This window comes from Rhinatrema bivittatum, chromosome 3, assembly GCF_901001135.1.
Source record: "Rhinatrema bivittatum chromosome 3, aRhiBiv1.1, whole genome shotgun sequence".
Classification (NCBI taxonomy): Eukaryota; Metazoa; Chordata; class Amphibia; order Gymnophiona; family Rhinatrematidae; genus Rhinatrema; species Rhinatrema bivittatum.
The window spans coordinates 185,080,779-185,102,172 of NC_042617.1; the positions used below are offsets into that span (position 1 = coordinate 185,080,779).

The window sequence follows — 21,394 nt, forward strand, 5'->3', positions numbered from 1 at the left end:
TGTGAGAAATGTACCAGAAGAATCTCCGATTTATCCGTATTCATTCATAAACCAGAGAGCCTCCCATACCTCTCAATCATGGACATCACAGCCGGGACTGATACCATAGGCTTTAGGAGAGATAGGATGACATCATCAGCGTATAGCGTAATCTTGTAGTGATGCCCACCACAGCTAACCCCCTGAACATCTTTGGACCTAAGTATGACCTTTGCCAAGGGCTCCAGACTAAGAGTAAATAGGAGGGGAGACAGGGGCAACCCTGTTGAGTTCCCCTTCAAATTGGAAAATTACCAGTATAATCATGGTTAACCATTAAACACGCTAGGGGATCTCGAAACAACTCCCACACCCAGGTGGAAAAAGTTCCCCCAAGGCCTACCTTAGCCAGGACAGCGAACAGGAAGGGCCAGTATACCAAAGGCTTTCTCCATGTCTAAAGTCATAAATACGACTGGGCATCTTTTTGCTTTTGCTATATAGATTAAATCCATTAATTTCCATGTGTTATTCACCATTGCCCGGCCGGGGATGAAGCCAGCCTGATCATCGTGGAAAGGTGTCCTATCCTTTCCCTTAAACGAAACGCTAATATTTTCGCAAGGATTTTGAGATCGATATTGATGAGGTAGATAGGCCTATAAGAGGCACAGTTATCACTATCCTTCCCTGGCTTTGGTATTAAGGTGATCACAGCTACATTATCATAAGGGAGGAGCTGGCCTCCATCACGTATTCTATTAAACATAGCCAGTAACAGAGTCCTCAGAATGATACAACAATTTTTTGTAAAACAAGGGTGTAAACCCATCTAAGCCCGGGGACTTCACAGCCTTTAAGTCCTTAATCACCCAATCTACTTCCAAGGGGAAAATTGATTTACAGAGCCTTGCCTGTTCCGAAACAGATAGGCAGGGCAACAGTATATTTATCAAATATTAATCTATGTCCTCCTTAGTGGGCTCCTCTTCCGGCGTATATAACTCCTCGTAATATGGCTTAAAACTATTTTGAATCACCTCCTGATTCAGAAGTAGTTCACCGGAGGCACTCTTAATATTATGAACTAGGGCCCATACACATCGGGCCTGCAGCTGCCTGGCCAGTAATTTACTATTTTTGTCCCCAAATTCATGATACCTTTGTGTAGCAGATCTAATGCATAAGCTATATTTTCCACATCCATCGCCGCGATCGCCTCCCTCTTTTGGGTCAACCGCCTTATGGGGATACCTCCCGGATTATGTTTATGTCTCTCTTCTAAATCCCTAAGTTCCCGCACTAGGAGCTCACGGTGGGCCTGTCGCCATTTCTTACGGTAAGAGGCAAGACCAATACAATGACCCCGTATGACCTCCTTCATGCCTTCCCATATCCCTATTGGGGATTCCCCTGCCACATCATTAAGGGAAAAATTTCCTCCAGGGCCTCAGCAATATGTTCACAATAAACTGGGTCTTTTAGGCTAGCTAATTTTAATTGCAGGACAATTGAGGAAAAGGCGATGACTGGCAGATGTTTCATATATTTCAACAGGGACCAGAAGTTCCCAACAACTGAAGGATGGCCAAAACAACAATGTAATCACCAAGGCAGTGGCTGCTGTTACCACTTCTACTGCTATCCAGACAGCTGTCCACATCTACAGTGATGAATCAGTTCAGTGTGAAAGATGTCTGCAGACTGACTACCTCAGGAAACAAGCTGCAGAACTCAGAGGATGTGGCAGGACTGAGAAGTATCCAAGAGAATGAGGACTACATTGATGACAGTTACTGAGGCATCAAAGATGAACCTGAACCACAAGATAACAGCTGGACCCAGATTACTATAGCTACTAGACCATACACCACTACCAACTTCCCTTGAGATAAAGAGTTGGTAAACAGCCCTGGAAATGGAAGAAGAGAAATCATTCCAGGATGAGGAGAAATCAAATCATGTAAACCACAAAGTTGCAGGCTCAACAACCACCATACCTAGGAGGTGGAGGTAGTGTAGTTTGTGGCTTATTCCTGAGGCGCACAGAATCATCCATCTGCCAACCAGACATGTCCCAAGAAGTGTGTCGTCTGTCGGGGGGCCAAAATACAAGTTACTATACAGATATTGCCAAAAATCCTCAAGCATAGTGACTATTATCCAATGCTGCTCCATCCATTTTGGAATGAATATTGCTAGGTACCTCACAGTTTACATCAGAAGTGACTTCAAGCTATGGAACAGAGGGTAAAGCAGATAGGTGCACAAATGGTATTTGCCAACTTCCCAGCCAAGGATAAATGCCCAGACAGGGAAGCTCACATTCTGGAGATAAATGAATGGTGCATTGATGGTTTTTCAAGAACTGATGAGCAGAAATGGAGTCCACCTATCAAAGAAGGTGTACAGTGTCTTTCAACACAGACTGGCAAACCTACTAAAGAGGTCTTTAAACTAGGATCACCCACAATGGGTGAAAAAAACCCTAAAGTAAAATATTAAATACTTGCATAGAAATGAGATAAAGGTCAATATTTGGAAAGCTATGGACACTAATTCTCATAGTATGTGAAGTAAAGTTCCAGATCTAGATGCAGTCATGGAAGAAGCCAATTTAGATGTAAAGACTTTCACACAGATGTTATGCCAGACTACAATCATTTCAGGAAGGGCAAGGTAGGAAGGAATAGAGGAGGCATGGCATATATAAAAAATATAATTAAAGCAACAGAATTGCAGGGCTTATGAGGTAAGAAAGTGGTACTGTAGGTTAATTTAGAAAAATAGAATTGAATAGCTATTTATATTGGTTCAATATACATCACAGACAGAAGAAATAGGTAAAGATAAGAAAGTTCATGGGCTTCTGTGTTTTATAGAGATTGATTCTTTGAAACACCCCTCCCACTGAGGAGTGCCAAATAACCACTATATCCTCAGCACTTTCTCATCATTCCTTATCCATAAAGATATTTATGCAATTAGTAAAGGACACTTTGGGGGGACACCTTTACATTAACTATATTCTATTTGTCTTCTTTTACATGATACTGGATTACTCATACTGTATTAGAAGCATAGTTTAATACTCATTGTTTTCTAAGAAAAAATGTAAAAATATTTATTACAGCCAGTACTGTTATAACCACCCTCTTTCTACATTTAATCCTCATCTTTGTTGAATTATTCTAGTTTACAGCTCAAGCTGCCATGCTAATTGAGGAACTCAAAGCTAAACTATTCGCTTCTTCATACCAGCAGGGGTCATCACTACAACATGTACATATTCCTTTCTGCTATTAGAATGCATCATTTAGACAAACATACTTAAGTTTTGCTTGAGGTCTTTCATAGTATTGAACCTAAAATAAAAACAGAATTTTGCCCATCATGTAAATTTATGAAAGAATGAAGGCAAAAAGATCTGAACACTTAAAAAAGGTTTCCAGCCTTTATTCATGATCCATTAAATCTTAGTTCTTCACTAAGTTCAGCTTCGTAAGTTGGAAAGGTTTTTAATGCCTTTGACCAATGGACATACAGTAGACAAAAAATGTTGATTTGTCTGTACAACAGATTTAAAGATGCATACTGAAGGTGCCATCTAGTGGCAAAATACTATATTTGTGAACTAAAGATAAAAACTGGTAATGTATTGCTTCCACGCAACCTTATTTCAACTTTTTTTTTTGCTAAACATAGTATTTATATTTTGAAAAATATTGTTCACTTTTTATCCTCCCTTCTGTTCTTAAAAATTCTTCTCAAAGTCCATTCTTGAGTCATTAATTTTGTACTCCCTATCTTACATGGATTCTGATAAGGATCATAACACCCTAATTTATGGAGAGTATTTAGTGTTTGAAATAGCTAAAGAGGTTTCAAAACCGGGTTTTGTTTGGGGGGGGGGGGGGGGTTGTTTCTTTTTTTTAAAGTGGGGATGAGATTTACCATAAGCTACTATAACATTTCTAAATATAAAAACTATTTTGGAGGATTCATCATATATTTGAAACCCCTCGCCTCAAAAGGAGGTCAATTAGAGCCAAGAGACAATAGAAATTAAAAACGTTATCCATAGCACCGTCTCCTATTCACTGGTGTAGATAACGGCCAGAAGCAAGAAGACAAAAACTATGCTTAAATTTGCTCTATCCTATGAGAACATTGGAGAAGACCTCATTGCAAAATCTTCTAACTCTATTCCAAGGGGGGGTATAAGGAACAAACATCTTTTTGAGTTGCCCCCTCTTTGATGCTCCAAGGTACCTCTGCCTTAGGAGAAACATTTCAAATTGATAATGAGGAAATTAAACCAGGAGTATCATGAGCCAGAAAACAGGAATACAGCAGAAAAAGGTAAACCTTTTTTGTTAGAAAGTTTCACAAGATTTTGATGCATCCAAACAATGGCCTCTGTAGAAATGTATAAATTGGATGATAGCTATCATCTCTGAATATTTGTGTTGATGTACAGCAGATAGTGTACACAAGCAAGCTCGTTTGCTGGCATAGTAGGTTTTTCCCCACTACAATGTTTTCATTTTGTATACAATTTGAAAGCTGAGCTTGAAACCCTTAAACACCTTTCAAAGCCACACATTACAAACGCAGGCTGCCCATATACCTAAAGCAACAGGCTGACATACTTGGGTCAGTTTAGTCATATTTGAGCAAGACTCAGCAATGATCTAACCATTTGGCTAAGTAATCTTGACAAATCTCAATTCCATTTTTCTCAAAAATTACTAAAACAATTCTAATCAGTCAATTTTATATAAACACCAATCTTTGCATAATCTATAAACATAACGCTATATATTTGTTTTCAAACAGGATAAGCAACAGATGAAAAGGAATCCAGGAATATCAGATGCACTAGATAAACAAATATGCAATAAGCTATGGAATTTGTTGGCAAAAAATGCAGCCAAGGCTAATATAGCTGAATTGAAAAAATTTAACTAGCTTCTGGAAAACAGGTCCATAAATTATTAGCCAGATTTGGGCATCTCCATCTCTTACTACTGGGAGTGAGCACTTTGGAATGAACTTAATGGGATCTGTTGGTTACTTCTAAGTGACCTGGACTGGCCACTAATGAGAATGCTGGGCTCAGATGGGGCCATTTGTTTGACCCAGCATAGAATTTTTATTTTCTTAGAAAACCCAGAGGCAAACCAACCACAACACAAGAACAAAAAAAATATTGGAAAAAACATTTATGGGTTTAATATTTATTAATAGAAAAAAATGTAAAACCCTTTTTAGATACACAGTTTTGAAAGTTATTTGTATTCCACTTGTTTTCTTCTGCTGTTTTTCTTATTCTTATTTTCTTAAGGATGAGAATCTTATAATTGATCAGGAAAAAAAGTTAAAGGGGAAATAAATACAGGAAATTAGTATAGAGAAAGCACATCTTTAAGCAACAACCCTGTTTTAAGCAATAGATTGTTCATCTAATAGAGATGAGTCGATAGCAACTTATAGGACTATAAAACATATTTAATTGATGAAGTAAAGGGCAATCATGACAGAGTAGCTGTTCACAGCTCCAGTGCTTGAGATCCATAAACTAGTTTGGTTTTGAAGGTAACCAAAATATTAGTTTACACACCAAATATATTTCACAAATATTGTGTATTCCTGAAACATAATCTGTTTGAGGCTCCCAAAAACTGGGGTGGAGAACTGCATGAGTAAGGAGCACAATTGCCAGTTTAAACAGCCTAATGCAGTGTCTCCTAAAATATGGAGACAGCAACCTTTGGGTCTTCCATGTTTTATAAAAGGGTCACTTCCTTTATATAGTGCCTTCCCTGCTCTAACACAAGTTCCACCTGCCTGCCACTAAGAAGCAGTTATGAATCGAATGCAACCCAACAGGGCACAGTACTGTAGCACTGAGCCACTAATCAAAACAGAAGTGATGACAGATTTGGACATGGGAGCAAGGAATATAATTCCCTGTGCCATGGATCAGAACAGGGATAGCAGCCTACAGGAAGGTACACATTCCTGAAGGAGTGGGTAACTGGGGGAAAAAAAAGAAAAGGAGGGAAGGAAGACATCTGGATGAAAACCTAGGCAAGTGAGGAAGTACAAGTAGAGTGAGAGCACTCATTTTCCAGTACACATGACAGTGGCTAAAATCACTGTGCAAGTATATACTCTTCGTAGAAGCTGAGAATGCCTATAGTGATGTTCTTGAATACTCAGTTGGTGACATGTACCCTAATCTATGACTATGGACCTTTTTCTCTTCCTCTATTTCCCTTGTTCCTTTCACCTCCCTGTTACCATGTAATTTTATCCTTCCATTTTCAAAATTGTTTGATTTAACCCCGTTATCTGTAAACCGATGTGATATGCAAATGAACGTCGGTATATAAAAGGTTTTAAATAAATAAATAAAATCTTCCTGAAGATTTTTGGTAGCATCATATGTACCAGAAAAAGTTGAATGAAACCCTCATCCTGCAAAATTCAAGAGTACTGCTATCACTACTGGCTAGCATCTGTTATGCCAAGAAGAAATGAAAGGGATCTAAGAAATCTAGTTTGATGACAAATACCTTATTAAGAAAAAACTTAAGAGCCACTGGTCTAATGGTAATTATCACATGTTAACCTTTGAGAAACCAGTGTTCCATGCCTCATATTTACCGCACCTAAAAATAAATAAATAAGTGAACTAGAAAAGGTTCAGGGAAGGGCAACCAGAATAAAAGGAATGGGGGAAAAGATGGTTGAGTTGAGAAAAGAGGCCTATAAAATGAGTGGAGTGAACAGGTAAATTAAGAATTTTTTTATTTTTATTTTTATTTTTTTTTTTAAGAATAAACCAAAGACTAGGGGGACACTCCATTAAATAAGCAATTCCAGAGCATATGCACCATTAAGCTCTGAAATTCATTGCCAGAGGATGTGGTAAAGGCAGCATAGTTGTGTTTAAAAAAAGAGTTTGACAAATTCCTGAAGGAAGTGTCCCTAAATTATTGGCCAGATAAGCAATGGCTCTTCTTAAGTCTAACACTGGGCATAAGCAGCATGGGCTCTAATTATTAGGGATCCTGCCTGGTACTTGTGACCTGAATTAGCCACTTTTGGAAAGAGGATACTGGGCCTGATGGACTCTTGGTCAGACCCAGTTTGGCATTTGTTCTTAGAGTATCAGGGAAGTAATGATCAGACATTTAGACAGAGTGCTAAGTGTCATGACATATCTACCAGTTGTCTTACAAGAATGGTAAATTTTATATAAAACTCATATGAGTGACTGATCAATCCAGCAATTTTGGAGGTTAGTTATGATTGAAAAACATATTGCAAGATGTTGATATTAATCATTTGTGGTAAAATATAGATTCAAATTATGAAGTAGATTAAGACCCATCATTTTAAAGCAATAATCAACCCTGCTATGGGAGAGAAGGTAAAAACAAAACCTATAGCCATGGCACAGTCTCCATAATTTAACCTTTGGATACTGGTTCTGGCAGATCTTTGTATGTATGTGGAACTGTAGTTCTTTACCACTGTAAAGGTTACAGTTAAGCTAGTCAAACGATGACATTTCATGTACTTCCATATCAGTATATCACAAAAAATGAGACTAATGTAGTTTTATTGTGAATTTCTTCTAGCTCCACAAGTTTGGTTAAATTATCGTCAAGGTTTAGGTTTCTACTAAAATAAAAAAAGCCCTTAAATGTTGAGAAAATTTAAGTTACTGGTGTTCTTAGGATTATTATTTCTCCAGTATACTGCATCTTACTTTCCAAATAAACCCACACAGAAAACTGCTCACAAAAACAAAGCATAAAATGATCCACATGTAGTTTTGCCATGTTAATTAGTGGCTGAACTCAACTGGACCAAATTAAATTCTTGTATCATTTGGGTGGTAAATATGAGCTTTTCTTGAAAAAAGCATTATAGTCCTCTTTTCATGAGGAACCCCCTCCCTTCCCCAATAGCACAGGTAGATTTTTCCCTTCTGCCAGTATCTTACCGGCATTTGTTGAACATCCTCCTTGTGTTTCTTTAGATCCGTAATTGCTTGATGTTCTAAATTGAAAATGAAAAAAGGTTACAAAATCTACAGAGTACAAAAGGGTAAACAAATCCACAACTAAACACCGAAAAGCTCTGGTACTTCAAAAATAAAGTTGGAAACAATTTGAATATTGTACAGCTGAAAATATGTACACCTAACTGCTCTGCAAACAAACATTTCACATACCATTGAATGCAGCTTGTAACTCAAGAGTACAAAGAATATGTTCCACCAACTAGAACTAGAAACACAGACTTACCATATAACCAATTATGTGATACCAACATGGTATGTGGCAGATTTGCACACTAAAATGTAACTTACTCCTAGATTCATCAAAATGCTATAGATTTTGCCTATGTTAAGGAAAAGGGCAAGGAAAATGTATTTTATCGCAACACAATAATTCCTTATTTTTGGGCTGCTCTAAGGGGAAAGGGAAGAGAGACTCTATAAGGCATACAAGTCAACTATTTATATTACTATAGGAGAGTCATCTAGTAACTCGAGGTAAGGTTTTGGGGCCAGTTTTCCATGCACAGTCCGACATATGAACAGCACAGTACACATCAGTGTAGATTTGTTGTGATTTGGAATGAGAAAAGGTACACAAAGATGAGATTTCTACAATGTACTCTCGCCCTAGCTTGATGCACTCTCTACCTGGGCTCTCTCTCTACTCCACTCCCTCTCCTGCCTGAAATGGGATTTGTGATATTTAACGCAAATCCCGTTTCGGGTATATCGCACAGCTTAACAGGAAAAAATATGTAGTTATTTCCAGCGTTATAACGTGCGTTATGCTATCACATGCAACATTAAACGTCCCTCGTTTGCAAGAACCCCACCCAAATTCCTCCCCCCTTGACTAAAATTTAAACATTTATCTTGCGATGTGATAAATAGCGCATGTGTTATGACATTAATGTGGGCATCAGAACCCTAATGCCCGCGATAATGCCATAACGCATTTTGATGAATGACCCTGTATATTTGGACAAATCTGATAAGAGGCTGATGCTTCGTGGCAACTTCTACAGCTAACAATGTTTCTAGTATTCATTTATTTGCTATTCTGAAGTTTCTCGCAAGTCCATATTACTAAATGAAAATCTCAAAATTTGAGTGGTCACCAGTTTGAAGTAAAATACTGCATTAGAAGAGCCAAGAGAACACACTGTCACAATATTACAAAATATCCAAGTATTTTTTGAAGGCATGAAGATATACATGTGGCAAAGGACTATGTATCAAGAGGAGGAGGATCAGGAGAGGGAAGACACTATCAGATGAAGTTCAAATCATTTAAAAATGAAAAATTATATAATTAACAGTACCCAGAAACTTACTCAAAGATTTATGCAACCAAAAATTGGCTGCTTGATTACATAGACAAAATTATGAAAAAATTACAGATAGCTCTAGCAATTCCTAAAATAAATGTACATTTACTTTAGAAACTAAAAGAACAATAAACCTAAACAGCAGCACCCAAAGTGAATTTACACAGAAAAATCTTGAATCATACACATACATATATATGTATGTACAGTCCAGTTCTTCCCCTCCAGACAGCAAACCAGAGAGGAGCCCTCTTCTCCACACGACTGGGTGAGGGTTTGAACAGGATGAAAAGGGCCTGGAGCAGGGAGCTCACTGGCTCTTTGCTTTCCTTGTAGCTCCACCTTCTCCCCCTCCTGTCCTCCACTGTTGCTGATTGCAGATGGGGAGGGGGGGGGGGCAGGGGAAGAGTAGAGCAGGGATAAGCAGAGAAAATCCTCTGTCATGTCAGTAGGGGGAGGGGAGGCTGGCACAGAATGGCTTCTCTGTGCTCCCTTACGTTGTGTGCGCTTCCTGCTGCAGTTCTTCCCCTCTATCCTCTGCAGTGCTACTCAGCTGCCATGGGGCCAGCCGGGCAAGAGACAGTTTTGCACATGAAAGAGCCACGGGTTGGCCACTCATGATTTATATTGTGTTGAGACCACTGCAGGTATTCTCACTTGTCAATGCTCCAATATAAAAACCCTAGATTACCCAAATACCCTGCTGATAGGGAAGATAAGGCCATTGCAAAAAGACTAAATGAATTCTTTGCCTCCGTGTTTACTAATGAGGATGTTGGGGAGATACCAGTTCCGGAGATGGTTTTCAGGGGTGATGACTCAGACGAACTGAAAGAAATCACTGTGAACCTGGAAGATGTAGTAGGCCAGATTGACAAACTAAAGAGTAGCAAATCACCTGGACCGGATGGTATGCATCCTAGGGTTCTGAAGGAACTAAAAAATGAAATTTCTGATCTATTAATTAAAATTTGTAACCTATCATTAAAATCATCCATTGTACCTGAAGACTGGAGGGTGGCCAATGTAACCCCAATATTTAAAAAAGGTTCCAGGGGCGATCCGGGTAATTATAGACCAGTGAGCCTGACTTCAGTGCCGGGAAAAATAGTGGAAACTATTCTCAAGATCAAAATTGTAGAGCATATAGAAAGACATGATTTAATGTTTTTGGGTACTTGCCAGGTTCTTATGACCTGGATTGGCCACTGTTGGAAACAGGATGCTGGGCTTGATGGACCCTTGGTCTGACCCAGTATGGCATTTGCTTATGTTCTTATGGGACACAGTCAACATGGATTTACCCAAGGGAAGTCTTGCCTAACAAATCTGCTTCATTTTTTTGAAGGGGTTAATAAACATGTGGATAAAGGTGAACCGGTAGATGTAGTGTATTTGGATTTTCAGAAGGCGTTTGACAAAGTCCCTCATGAGAGGCTTCTACGAAAACTAAAAAGTCATGGGATAGGAGGCGATGTCCTTTCGTGGATTACAAACTGGTTAAAAGACAGGAAACAGAGAGTAGGATTAAATGGTCAATATTCTCAGTGGAAAAGGGTAAACAGTGGAGTACCTCAGGGATCTGTATTGGGACCGGTGCTTTTCAATATATATATAAATGATCTGGAAAGGAATACGACGAGTGAGGTTATCAAATTTGCGGATGATACAAAATTATTCAGAGTAGTTAAATCACAGGCAGACTGAGATACATTACAGGAGGACCTTGCAAGACTGGAAGATTGGGCATCCAAATGGCAGATGAAATTTAATGTGGACAAGTGCAAGGTGATGCACATAGGGAAAAATAACCCTTGCTGTAGTTACACGATGTTAGGTTCCATGTTAGGAGCTACCACCCAGGAAAAAGATCTAGGCATCATAGTGGATAATACTTTAAAATCGTCGGCTCAGTGTGCTGCAGCAGTCAAAAAAGCAAATAGAATGTTAGGAATTATTAGGAAGGGAATGGTTAATAGAACGGAAAATGTCATAATGCCTCTGTATCGCTCCATGGTGAGACCGCACCTTGAATACTGTGTACAATTCTGGTTGCCGCATCTCAAAAAAGATATAGTTGCGATGGAGAAGGTACAGAGAAGGGCAACCAAAATGATAAAGGGGATGGAACAGCTCCCCTATGAGGAAAGGCTGAAGAGGTTAGGGCTGTTCAGCTTGGAGAAGAGACGGCTGAGGGGGGATATGATAGAGGTCTTTAAGATCATGAGAGGTCTTGAACGAGTAGATGTGACTCGGTTATTTACACTTTCGAATAATAGAAGGACTAGGGGGCATTCCATGAAGTTAGCAAGTAACACATTTAAGACTAATCGGAGAAAATTCTTTTTCACTCAACGCACAATAAAGCTCTGGAATTTGTTGCCAGAGAAGGTAGTTAGTGCAGTTAGTGTAGCTGGGTTCAAAAAAGGTTTGGATAAGTTCTTGGAGGAGAAGTCCATTAATGGCTATTAATCAATTATACTTAGGGAATAGCCACTGCTATTAATTGCATCAGTAGCATGGGTTCTTCTTAGTGTTTGGGTAATTGCCAGGTTCTTGTGGCCTGGTTTTTGGCCTCTGTTGGAAACAGGATGCTGGGCTTGATGGACCCTTGGTCTGTCCCAGCATGGCAATTTCTTATGTTCTTACATATATGGTGATATTAACAAGAGAACATCTGGCACTGGACTCAACACATAAATGGACACAGGAGCTCCAGAAGAAACCAGTACTCCTTACAGAAACAGGACCAAGGCTGGCAAGCAAGCACAGCCCCCCAGTTTCCAGGAGCAGAAAAGGTTAGAATATTCTGCAGCACAATGTATGTGGAACATTTGCATATTGAATGTAAACCTGTACTTTAGCTATTAAAGTCTTTCCTACATTTTTGTGTTTCCAGATAATTGTGCTTTTTTTTTTGTTGGAGAAAAAGGGATCCTTGTGACCAATGCTGGGAAGGGAAGAGGGGATCAAGGCTCACAAGGAGAATAAATTACAAGCAGGGGAAAGGGAGAAGGAATCTGCTCACATTCTCCCATGACGCTGATCCCTTTGCTGCCTCTTACTTAGCCTCAAATAATTTTACCCGCCTCCAAACCCCCTCTGATCCCCTCATATGCTTCTCGAGCACCTCTCCCAGCCAATCCAGTCAGAAAGTAAAGTGGCAATGCTTAGGGCCACTTCCTCCTCTACTACTCTGATGATTCGGATTCCTACACTCTGGCCCCAGGCAGCAAAGAAGAGGAAGTAGCCTGAAGGGCCACACTACAGCTACCTTCTTCCTACTGTCTAAGTTTCTATTGGGAATGAGAGAGGACTGGGGGGGGGGGGGGGGAGGGAGGGAAGAGATATACAGGTTATCACTGCTTTTTTTTGGGTTCAACCAGTCCCTGTGGCAATTCCACAGGGAATAGAGAATTCAGTGGCCCTTTGCACAGCATCACAGGACACCACTGGTACTGCAAATAATCCTAGGAAGATAAATTACATATGACATATCAAAAATCATTTAAAGTAAAAAAAAAAAAATAAATTTCACTGGAAATCAATAGCTATCAAAATTAGTATAAGTACATAAGATGCGCCATACTGGGCCAAACCAAAGGTCTTTCAAGTTCAGTATCCTGTTTCCAACAGTGGCTAATCCAGGTCATAGGTACCTGGCAGGACCCCAAGGGGTAGACAGACTGCATGCTGCATATCCCAGGGATAAGCAATGGATTTCCGCAACTCTGCCTTAATAATGGTTTATGGACTTTTCTTCCAGGCACTTGGCCCAACCTTTTTTTTTTTTTTTTTTAAACACAGCTATACCAATAAAGGCAATTTTTAAAAGCACCAAGAGCAAAAGCTGGGAGAAATGCACAAAAGCCAGGAGATACGTGCACAAGCCTGGCCAGTACACACTAAGTGTATTTTAAAGCCACACGTGATTGTGCCTATCTCCTGCTATGTGTACAAGTCAAAAGTTTTTTTTAAATGGTTAGGGCATGGATTGGGCAGAACGTTGGCGTGACGGGGAAGACTACGTGCACAGATAAATGCCAAGGCCCCCCTGCTTCGTAACTTAAATAATGCTATGGATGGCGTGTAAGTAATAAAAAAAAAATCTAGGCTAATCAGCAGGGTTTTAAGGGTTGGCGCTAACAGGGGGAAGGGTAGGCTATTAAACTGGGGGGAGGGGGTTGAAGTCCTGTCCCTTGCCTGGATGAACTGGGAATGAACTGCTGAAACTGGCAATGGCATGGATACATGCCCCTTTTAAAATCCCCCCACTTACACAGTGGAAGCAGGATTTGCACGCGTCCACTTAAAATTGCATGCACTTGTGTGCATGATCAGCCTATTTTATAACATGCACGCATGTTATAAAATAGCTGTGTCCCTGGGTGCATGCACACAAATGTACGGGTTTGAAAGTTATCATAGCTTTCACCACATCCTCTAGCAATGAATTCCAGAGCTTAATTGTGCTTTGAGTAAACAAATTTCACTTACTAGTTTTAAATTTATCATCTAGTAACTTCATTGTGTATCCCCTAGTCTTTGTACTCTTTGAAAGAGTAAACACATTTTCATTTACTCATTCCACTCCACTCGTTTTATTGACCTCTGGCATATCTCCCCTCAACCATCTCATCTCCAGGCTGGAGAGTCCTAACCTCTTTAGACTTTCCTCATAGGGGAATCGTTCCATCCCCTTTATCATTTTTGTTGCTCTCTGTACCTTTTTTAGTTCTGCTAGATCTTTTTTGATATGTAATGACCAGAACTGCACACAGTACTCAAGATGAGATCACAGCATGGAGCAATAAAGAGGCATTATGATATTCTGTTTTATTCTCCATACCTTTCCTAATAACTTTTTGGTATTCTATTTGCTTTCCTGGCTGCTGTTGCACATCAAGCAGAAGATTTCAACATAACGCTGCCGCCTAGATCCTTTTCTTGAATTGTGACTCCTAATGTGAAACCTTGCATTGTGTAGCTATAATTTGGGTTATTCTTCTTTAAGTGCATCAGTTGCACTTGTCCACATTAAATTTCATTTGCCAATCGCATGCCCAGTCTCACAAGGTCCTCTTGCAATTTCTCACAATAGTCTTGTGATTTAACAACTTTGAATAATTCTGTCTCAATGGCATAATTTGATCACCTCACTTGATGTTCCCATTTCCAGGTAGTTTATGAATATAATAAAAAGTGGAGGTCCCAGAACAGATCCCTCAGGCACTCCACTATTCTCCCTACTCTCTGTCTTTATTTTTTAACCAGTTCACAATAGGACATTGCCCCCATCCCATGGCTTTTTTATTTACTAAAAAGTCCATGAGGGCCTTTGTCAAATGCTTTCTAGATGATTAGGAGGTGCTAGTAAGGTTGGAACCAGATAAATGTTTGTGTTGAGGCTACACCAGTCACTAATATTATCACAATGTGATTTTTGTTATTTAGAAACAGGAGGAGGGATTTTGATAATTTTGATTCCTCCCAGTGCTATAACCCCTCCTTTTTGGAAGATAGGCATTTTATTTATTTATTTAGTGTTTTTCTATACCGGCATTCAAGATAAAAATCCCATCATGCTGGTTTACATTAAACAGGGGGTGTACAAAGAGAAAACACTGGAAAACTATAACAAGTGAACAGAGAATCTGAAGTTACAATAAAACAAGGAAGTTTCAACTTGGGAGAGGAAAGATAGTCTAAAGGAAAATAACAGAAAGAACAATTATTTACAGTGTTCTAAGAATATTTGACTATGGTTGTCGTTGCATAGAAGAGTCAGTTGGGTGCTGGGAAGGCTTGTTTGAATAACTAAGTCTTAAGTCTTTTTCTGATTGTTGGAAGGGATGGTTCTTGACGAAGATCCGGTGGGATGGAATTCCATAGCACTGGTCCTGCAGTAGAGAAAGCCCGGTCTCTACATGTTATATGTTGAGAGGTTTTGGTGTAGGGAACATGTAGTGATTCTCTGTATGCTTCTCTAATGGGTCTGGAGGAGGTATGTTTTCTGAATGGGATTTGTAGGTTGAGTGGAGCCTGGTGATGGATGGCTTTATAGATAATGGTACTAGACTTGTAAATGATTCTGTAGTGAATTGGCAGCCAGTGGAGGTCTTTGAGAATGGGAGAAATGTGGTCTCTTCTCCTCGTGTTTGTCAGTATTCTGGCTGCCGCATTTTGGACTATCTGAAGAGGTTTGATGTGAGATGAGGGGAGACCTAATAAGATAGAGTTACAGTAGTCTATCTTAGAGAAGATTATGGCTTGCAGAACCGTTCTGTAATCTTGAAAGTGAAAGAGTGGTTTTTATTCTTTTCAGGATATGTAGTTTATGAAAACAGTCCTTGGTTGTTTGGTTGACAAATGATTTTAGATTTAGACGATTATCGATAATAACTCCTAGGTCTCTTGTTTGTGTGATGTGCAGGTTTGCTGGTGGATTCGTAGTGATATTACTATTTTCCGGGGAGATGAGGAGTTCAGTCTAGAGGAATTTAGTATTAAGTTTAAGCTAGTGAGCAGGCCGTTGATTTCTTGAAGGTAGATTTCCCAGAGTTCAAGTGTTTTAGCGATGGATCCTTTAAGGGGGATAACGATCTGGACATCGTTGGCGTATAAGAAGTGTTTAAGGTTGAGTTTGGTTAATAGCTTGCATAGTGGAAGAAGATAAATGTTAAAGAGCGTGGGGGATAAGGAAGAGCCTTGGGGCACTCCTAGGGAGGAGTGGTGATGACGTGATTCTTTATTGTGAATTTTAACCTTATAGCCTCTGTTGTCAAGAAAAGTTTTGAACCAGGCCAGAGCAGTTCCTGTTATACCGCTGTTGGACAACTGGTTTAGGAAGATGGTGTGGTTAACCGTGTCAAAAGCTGCCGAGAGGTCCAGGAGAATGAATAGGAATGAGTGGCCTTTATCGAGGCCCATGATGATGTGGTCTGTCAGGGATATGAGCAGGGATTCTGTGCTTAAAGTTTTTCGGAATCCATATTGAGTAGGGAACAGAATCTTGTGGTCTTCAATGTAATCAGATAGTTGTGTATTTACTAATTTTTCCATGACCTTAGCTAAAAAAGGAAGGTTGGAGATCGGGCGGAAGCTATTGGGATCTTTGGGATCCAGATTAGGTTTCTTTAGGAGTGATTTGATGGAGACCAGTTTAAGATAGTCAGGATAGATTCCCTGGGACAAAGAACAGTTATTGATGTCAGCCAGTGAGTTGGAAATGATGTCGGGTATTAGTAAGAGCAGCTTGGTAGGGATTCGGTCGAAGGGGTGTGAAGACTGTTTCATTTTCTTCAAAACTGCTTGGATCTCAGAGGCTGTGATGGGTTCAAATGATTTGAGCGATATGTCTTTGTTATGGTGGTGGTATGCACTAGAAGGCGAGATGGTGTTGGAGGGAAGTTGTGCTAGGAGGTTAGTGACTTTATTGCGGAAGAAGAGGGCCAACTCTTCAGCTTTTGATTGAGCTTGGTTGAGTGGAATTTCTGAAGCATTTATTTGTGTTAAATTAGAGATGTATGCAAAAAGAGCTTTAGCATCATAGATGAGGTCATGAATCTTATAAGCGTAGAAGTCCCTTTTTGATTTTAAGGTGGAGCTCTTGTAGTGGTAGAGAGCGAGCTTGTATGCGGAAAGGGAGCTGGGGCCAGGTGCTTTACGCCATTTACTCTCTGTCATAGACTCTGTTTGAGTTTTCGAAGTTCGTTAGTGAACCATGGTTGTCTTTTGGAAGAGTTGGGGGTTGAGTATTTTTGTTATTAGAGGACATAGTTTATTTGCTACTCCCTCTGTTATGTTCGTCCAGGACTGTAGGGCTGAATTGGGAGTGGAGAAGTCTATGAGTGGGAATTCTAGGGCCAACTGTTTGCTGAGTTCGTCGGAGGAGCAGGATTTTCTGTAGAGAAATGGTGGAAGTTACTGGTTTCCGCCAGAGTGAGGGTGGTGGAGATTAATGCTTGGTCTGACCAGGGGACCTGCTTGCATAATGGGTAAGATGAGGGAGTGATCCCGGAATTTACAAAGATAAGGTCCAGCGTGTGACCCGCTTTGTGGGTAGGTTTGTTGACTATCTGCTGGAAACCCATGGCTGACATGGCGGTGAGAAAAGCCTCGCAGCTAGTTGATAGTGTGGGATTGTCGACATTCAAGTTGAAATCTCCTAGGATTATCACCGGGGAGTCCAGATTTGTGTGTGATGCTATTGTTTCAACCATAGAGGAGGGATCTGCTTCCAAAAGGCCTGGTGGGGCATAAACAAGAACTATTTGTAGTTGGTCCGATTTGAAGAGGCCTGTTTCTAGTTTAGAATCTGATTTAACTGGGAACTGTGCGAGTCTCAAATCTTTTTTGGCTACTAGTAGAATGCCCCCCGCCCCTTTTTTTCTGTCGGGAGAGGGAGAAAAAGTCGTAGGTCTGTGTTGGTAGTTGATTTATTATTGCTATATCCGTAGGTTTAAGCCATGTTTCAGTTATGGCGCAGATGTCTGGGTTTGTGTCTATAAGAAGGTCATAGAGGATCAGAGATTTCTTGGAGAGGGATTGGGCATTGAATAATATCAGGGAGAATAGCGCCAGGCCTAGAATTTGGGTGATAGGTGAGATCATAATGGGGATGAGGGATTTGTAGGTGTGGTGGCAGGATATTATAGAAGATTTTCCTGTGAAGAGTGTACTATGCTGCAGAATCGGAATTGGGAGACCCGGAGGCATTGTGGCCTGTTGTGGCTTCATTGTGTTAGGAAAAAGATGGGGTTGATTGAATGAATGATATGGGTGGTATCTGGCCCTGGCTTGCTAAAGGCTAAGGATTTAGGGTGCTTAGATGAGTTGTAAGAGGCGGTGGTCGGTTACTGCTAGACCGGGTTTAATAGCTGCTGTGGCCGATGAATGCTGGTCTAGGCTGATTGCAGGGTGAATGCTGGTACTGGATTGATGACTGCTGTGGTTGGTGATTGCTGGCACAGGTAAGGTATAGCTGGTGAAGAGAGGGGTTTGAAACAGTCTAATAAGAGTCAGGAAGTAAGAGGGGTGTACTGGTTGCCTTCTGGCGGTGGAGACTAGATGAATTAAGTGTAAGCCTCTGTGGTAGATTTTAAAGTGAAGTTAGAAGGGGGCTGGCACTGCATTACGGTGCTGCACGAAGGGGCGCACAAAGGGGCGCGCCCCTTTGTTGCGCACCTTCGGCGTGCGGCGCCTAGCTGCTCTGAATATTTAAATCCCAATCAGGGCTGTCCCCCGATTGGCTGCCCTGCCCTGCTTAGACTCCTGTGGTTGGACGCTGGATCGGAAGCGAAGAACCCGGGTGGATGGCAGGGGAAGCCTCGTGGTCGGCATTTGCAGGCGCTACGGCGAGTGAGAAGCTTAAAGGCCTTCTCACTCACCCTATATATTTTGGGATATAAGGACCTTTGGAGCATGCCCAGTGCCTTCAATGGGTTAAGTGGATGAGGAGCAGGGTTGACAGGTAGAGTGAGGAATTGAAACCTCCCCATGATTTCAAGAGAAAGGACTGAAAAGCCAGAGATTTCCACAACATCCCAAAGCAAGGTGGTTGAAGAACTGGAAATTCCTACTAGATCTCACAGAAGGCAATTCAAGCATTTGGCAAAGAGGTTTTGAGGAAGAAATTTGCAAAGACCTTTTGGATTTTGATTGACCAGTATCAGAGGGAAGGGTGTAGTCCCACTATCCCAAAGGGCTGGGATAAAGAATCTTTTGACCCATCCGACCAGTTAACAGATTGGGTGAAGAGAAGGAGGTAGACTTGGTAGCTACTAACTCAAGAGACACATTTTTGTTGGAGTGACTTTTTTGAACCCTTTTTAGATATTTTTGCTTGGGGATATTTTTTCCAGCCCAGTTCATTCCAGAACTGGAACTACACTCTAGGTATCCAACTCTCAGAGGTGAGGATATTTTCAGCCAGAATGAGGGTACAAGAGTTGGAAAGGATGTGAATCTTAGAAGAATGGACAGAGAAACCATTTGCTTTTTATCTATCATTAGGTGTATGCCAATTCTTATTTTTGTAACCTTGATTTGGATCCTCTTCAAGTTACAGTAAAGAATATATTTTATTTGAACACCAACTACAGATTCCAGTGTTTTGAGAATTCTTCATGTGGACTTAATAGGGGATGGATAGACCCTTTTGTGATTCCTAATTTCTCCCTGTTTTGCTAACTTTTGCTTTCCTGTTCTTTTTTTTTTTTTTGAAACACTATCTGGCACCCATAGCACCCCTAATCTAGGATAAAGCTCTGAAACGAGGGATCTGCTAAATGTGCAAGAGATCTGTTCTGAGAAGGCTAAATAAATAAATAAAAGTAAACTTTGCAAATAAAATTGATGTCTTTTCCAGATACTTACTATAAGAGATAAGCCACGGAAAGCAGTAAATTAGACAAAAAAGAAATTGCTGCTACAGCATATGTCAAAAAGGTCCAACCAGAACCCTCCATTGCCACAGAAAATGGCTTTTTGTAAGAAAACATGAACCTCCCTTACCATGAGCATTATGGATCTGCAGTCCCTGAAGGTAACTAATGACAGAATCATGAGGCAGCAAAGAAATTAAAGGGATACATTCTTAAAGCCCAATTCTATATTTCAAGAGAATAAACCAAAGGAAAGAAGTTACTTCTTGGAAGATAGTGAGAATGCTATAGGACAAGGTCTAAATACATGCTAAATTAAAAAGGGACTTTTGAGACATAAATGGGAATTTTAGAAAAATTGAAAATCCTGGCAATTTCAGAGGGATTAGAAGGTGATGATCCAGTGAAGTTTATGGAGAATTTTCTGTCCAAACTACCGGAAGTTCAATTTATGAAGAAATTTCAGATTGAAATAAAACAATGGGGAGTCATATCTTGATTACTTTATTATTGGAAATCATGACATAAAAATCAAGGGATAGGCACCCATACCATGGAAAGGAAAGAATGTTGATGGCTGTTGATCTGAAATCACAGAACACAAAAGGAAGCTTGACAAATAAGAAAAACAAATATAAAAGAAAGACTTGAATAATTCTAACCAGCAAATATGAATAAGGCCGAAATATTTGAGGATTCCTGAACAATTACAAGATATATACTGATTGCTTGGTAAAACAAAATTTAAATTTAGGATTCATGTGCCTTTCAAAGGTTAATAAATCCATTCAACACAGAATGTGCAATACAAAAGAGCAAACAATATTACAATAGTCAATAAATCAAACACAAACTAATGGAGAGATTCATAAATGCAGGAGGACGAATGAATTCTATGCTGAAGTTTTATGTACTGTACTATTGGATAGAAGATTATTGTCTGAAAACTGACTGCAGTTGAGGTTAAATTCAGCCACTCAAGTTCTGGTCAGTCCCCATGGCAGGGTTAGTTCAGGTGGAAAGAAAATAAGCAACTAGCATTCATTTTCTATGCTATCTGCTTAACTTAGCTGAATCTAAGCACTGCAACAGCAGGCCGGAATATGGTTGGCCTGAGACTTAGCAACTTTTCCCCAAGTGCAGATATTCTTTAACCCAGTGCTGCCCACCCGGCAGGAAAAAATATGCCATCCTCCTTCCCTGTTCTAGTTCCAAATTTTGAATGCCATCAGTAGACCAGAAGCATAGGGAGCTGTGCTGGAGCAGGGAATACCTTTTCCTGCTTCCAGGGAAAGTGTGGGTAGATAGATTAGGACTAAGGAAGGAGTGAAAATACTTGGAGGGCTTTTAACCTGACAGTGCTTATTTTCAGCACTAGCTATCTACGTCCAGGAGCTGCAGACTGAGCACCTGGTGTCTGGCCAGCTATTTTTAACCTGAGTTTCACCCTGAAATCTAGCCTACTAGCAGGCCGATACTGTAAAGTGCACTCAGCTTAGTGCACTATTTTACCAGCAGTTGGACGCACATTAACGCGCATCTACTACCCCTTATACTGTAAGGTGTTTTAGCACATCCATAACATGCATCCAACCCCCCCCCCCCCCACACACACACACACA

At 40.3% G+C, this 21,394-nt stretch overlaps 1 protein-coding gene across 1 annotated transcript in view; it reads right to left on the bottom strand.

The window, feature by feature from the left end:
• Positions 1 to 21,394, bottom strand: part of FMN2 (formin 2) — an 828,101-nt gene that overhangs the window by 692,225 nt on the left and 114,482 nt on the right. Inside the window, 1 exon segment of the mRNA XM_029594024.1 lies at positions 8,000 to 8,055. Within this exon segment, the coding sequence (XP_029449884.1) occupies positions 8,000 to 8,055 (56 nt within the window).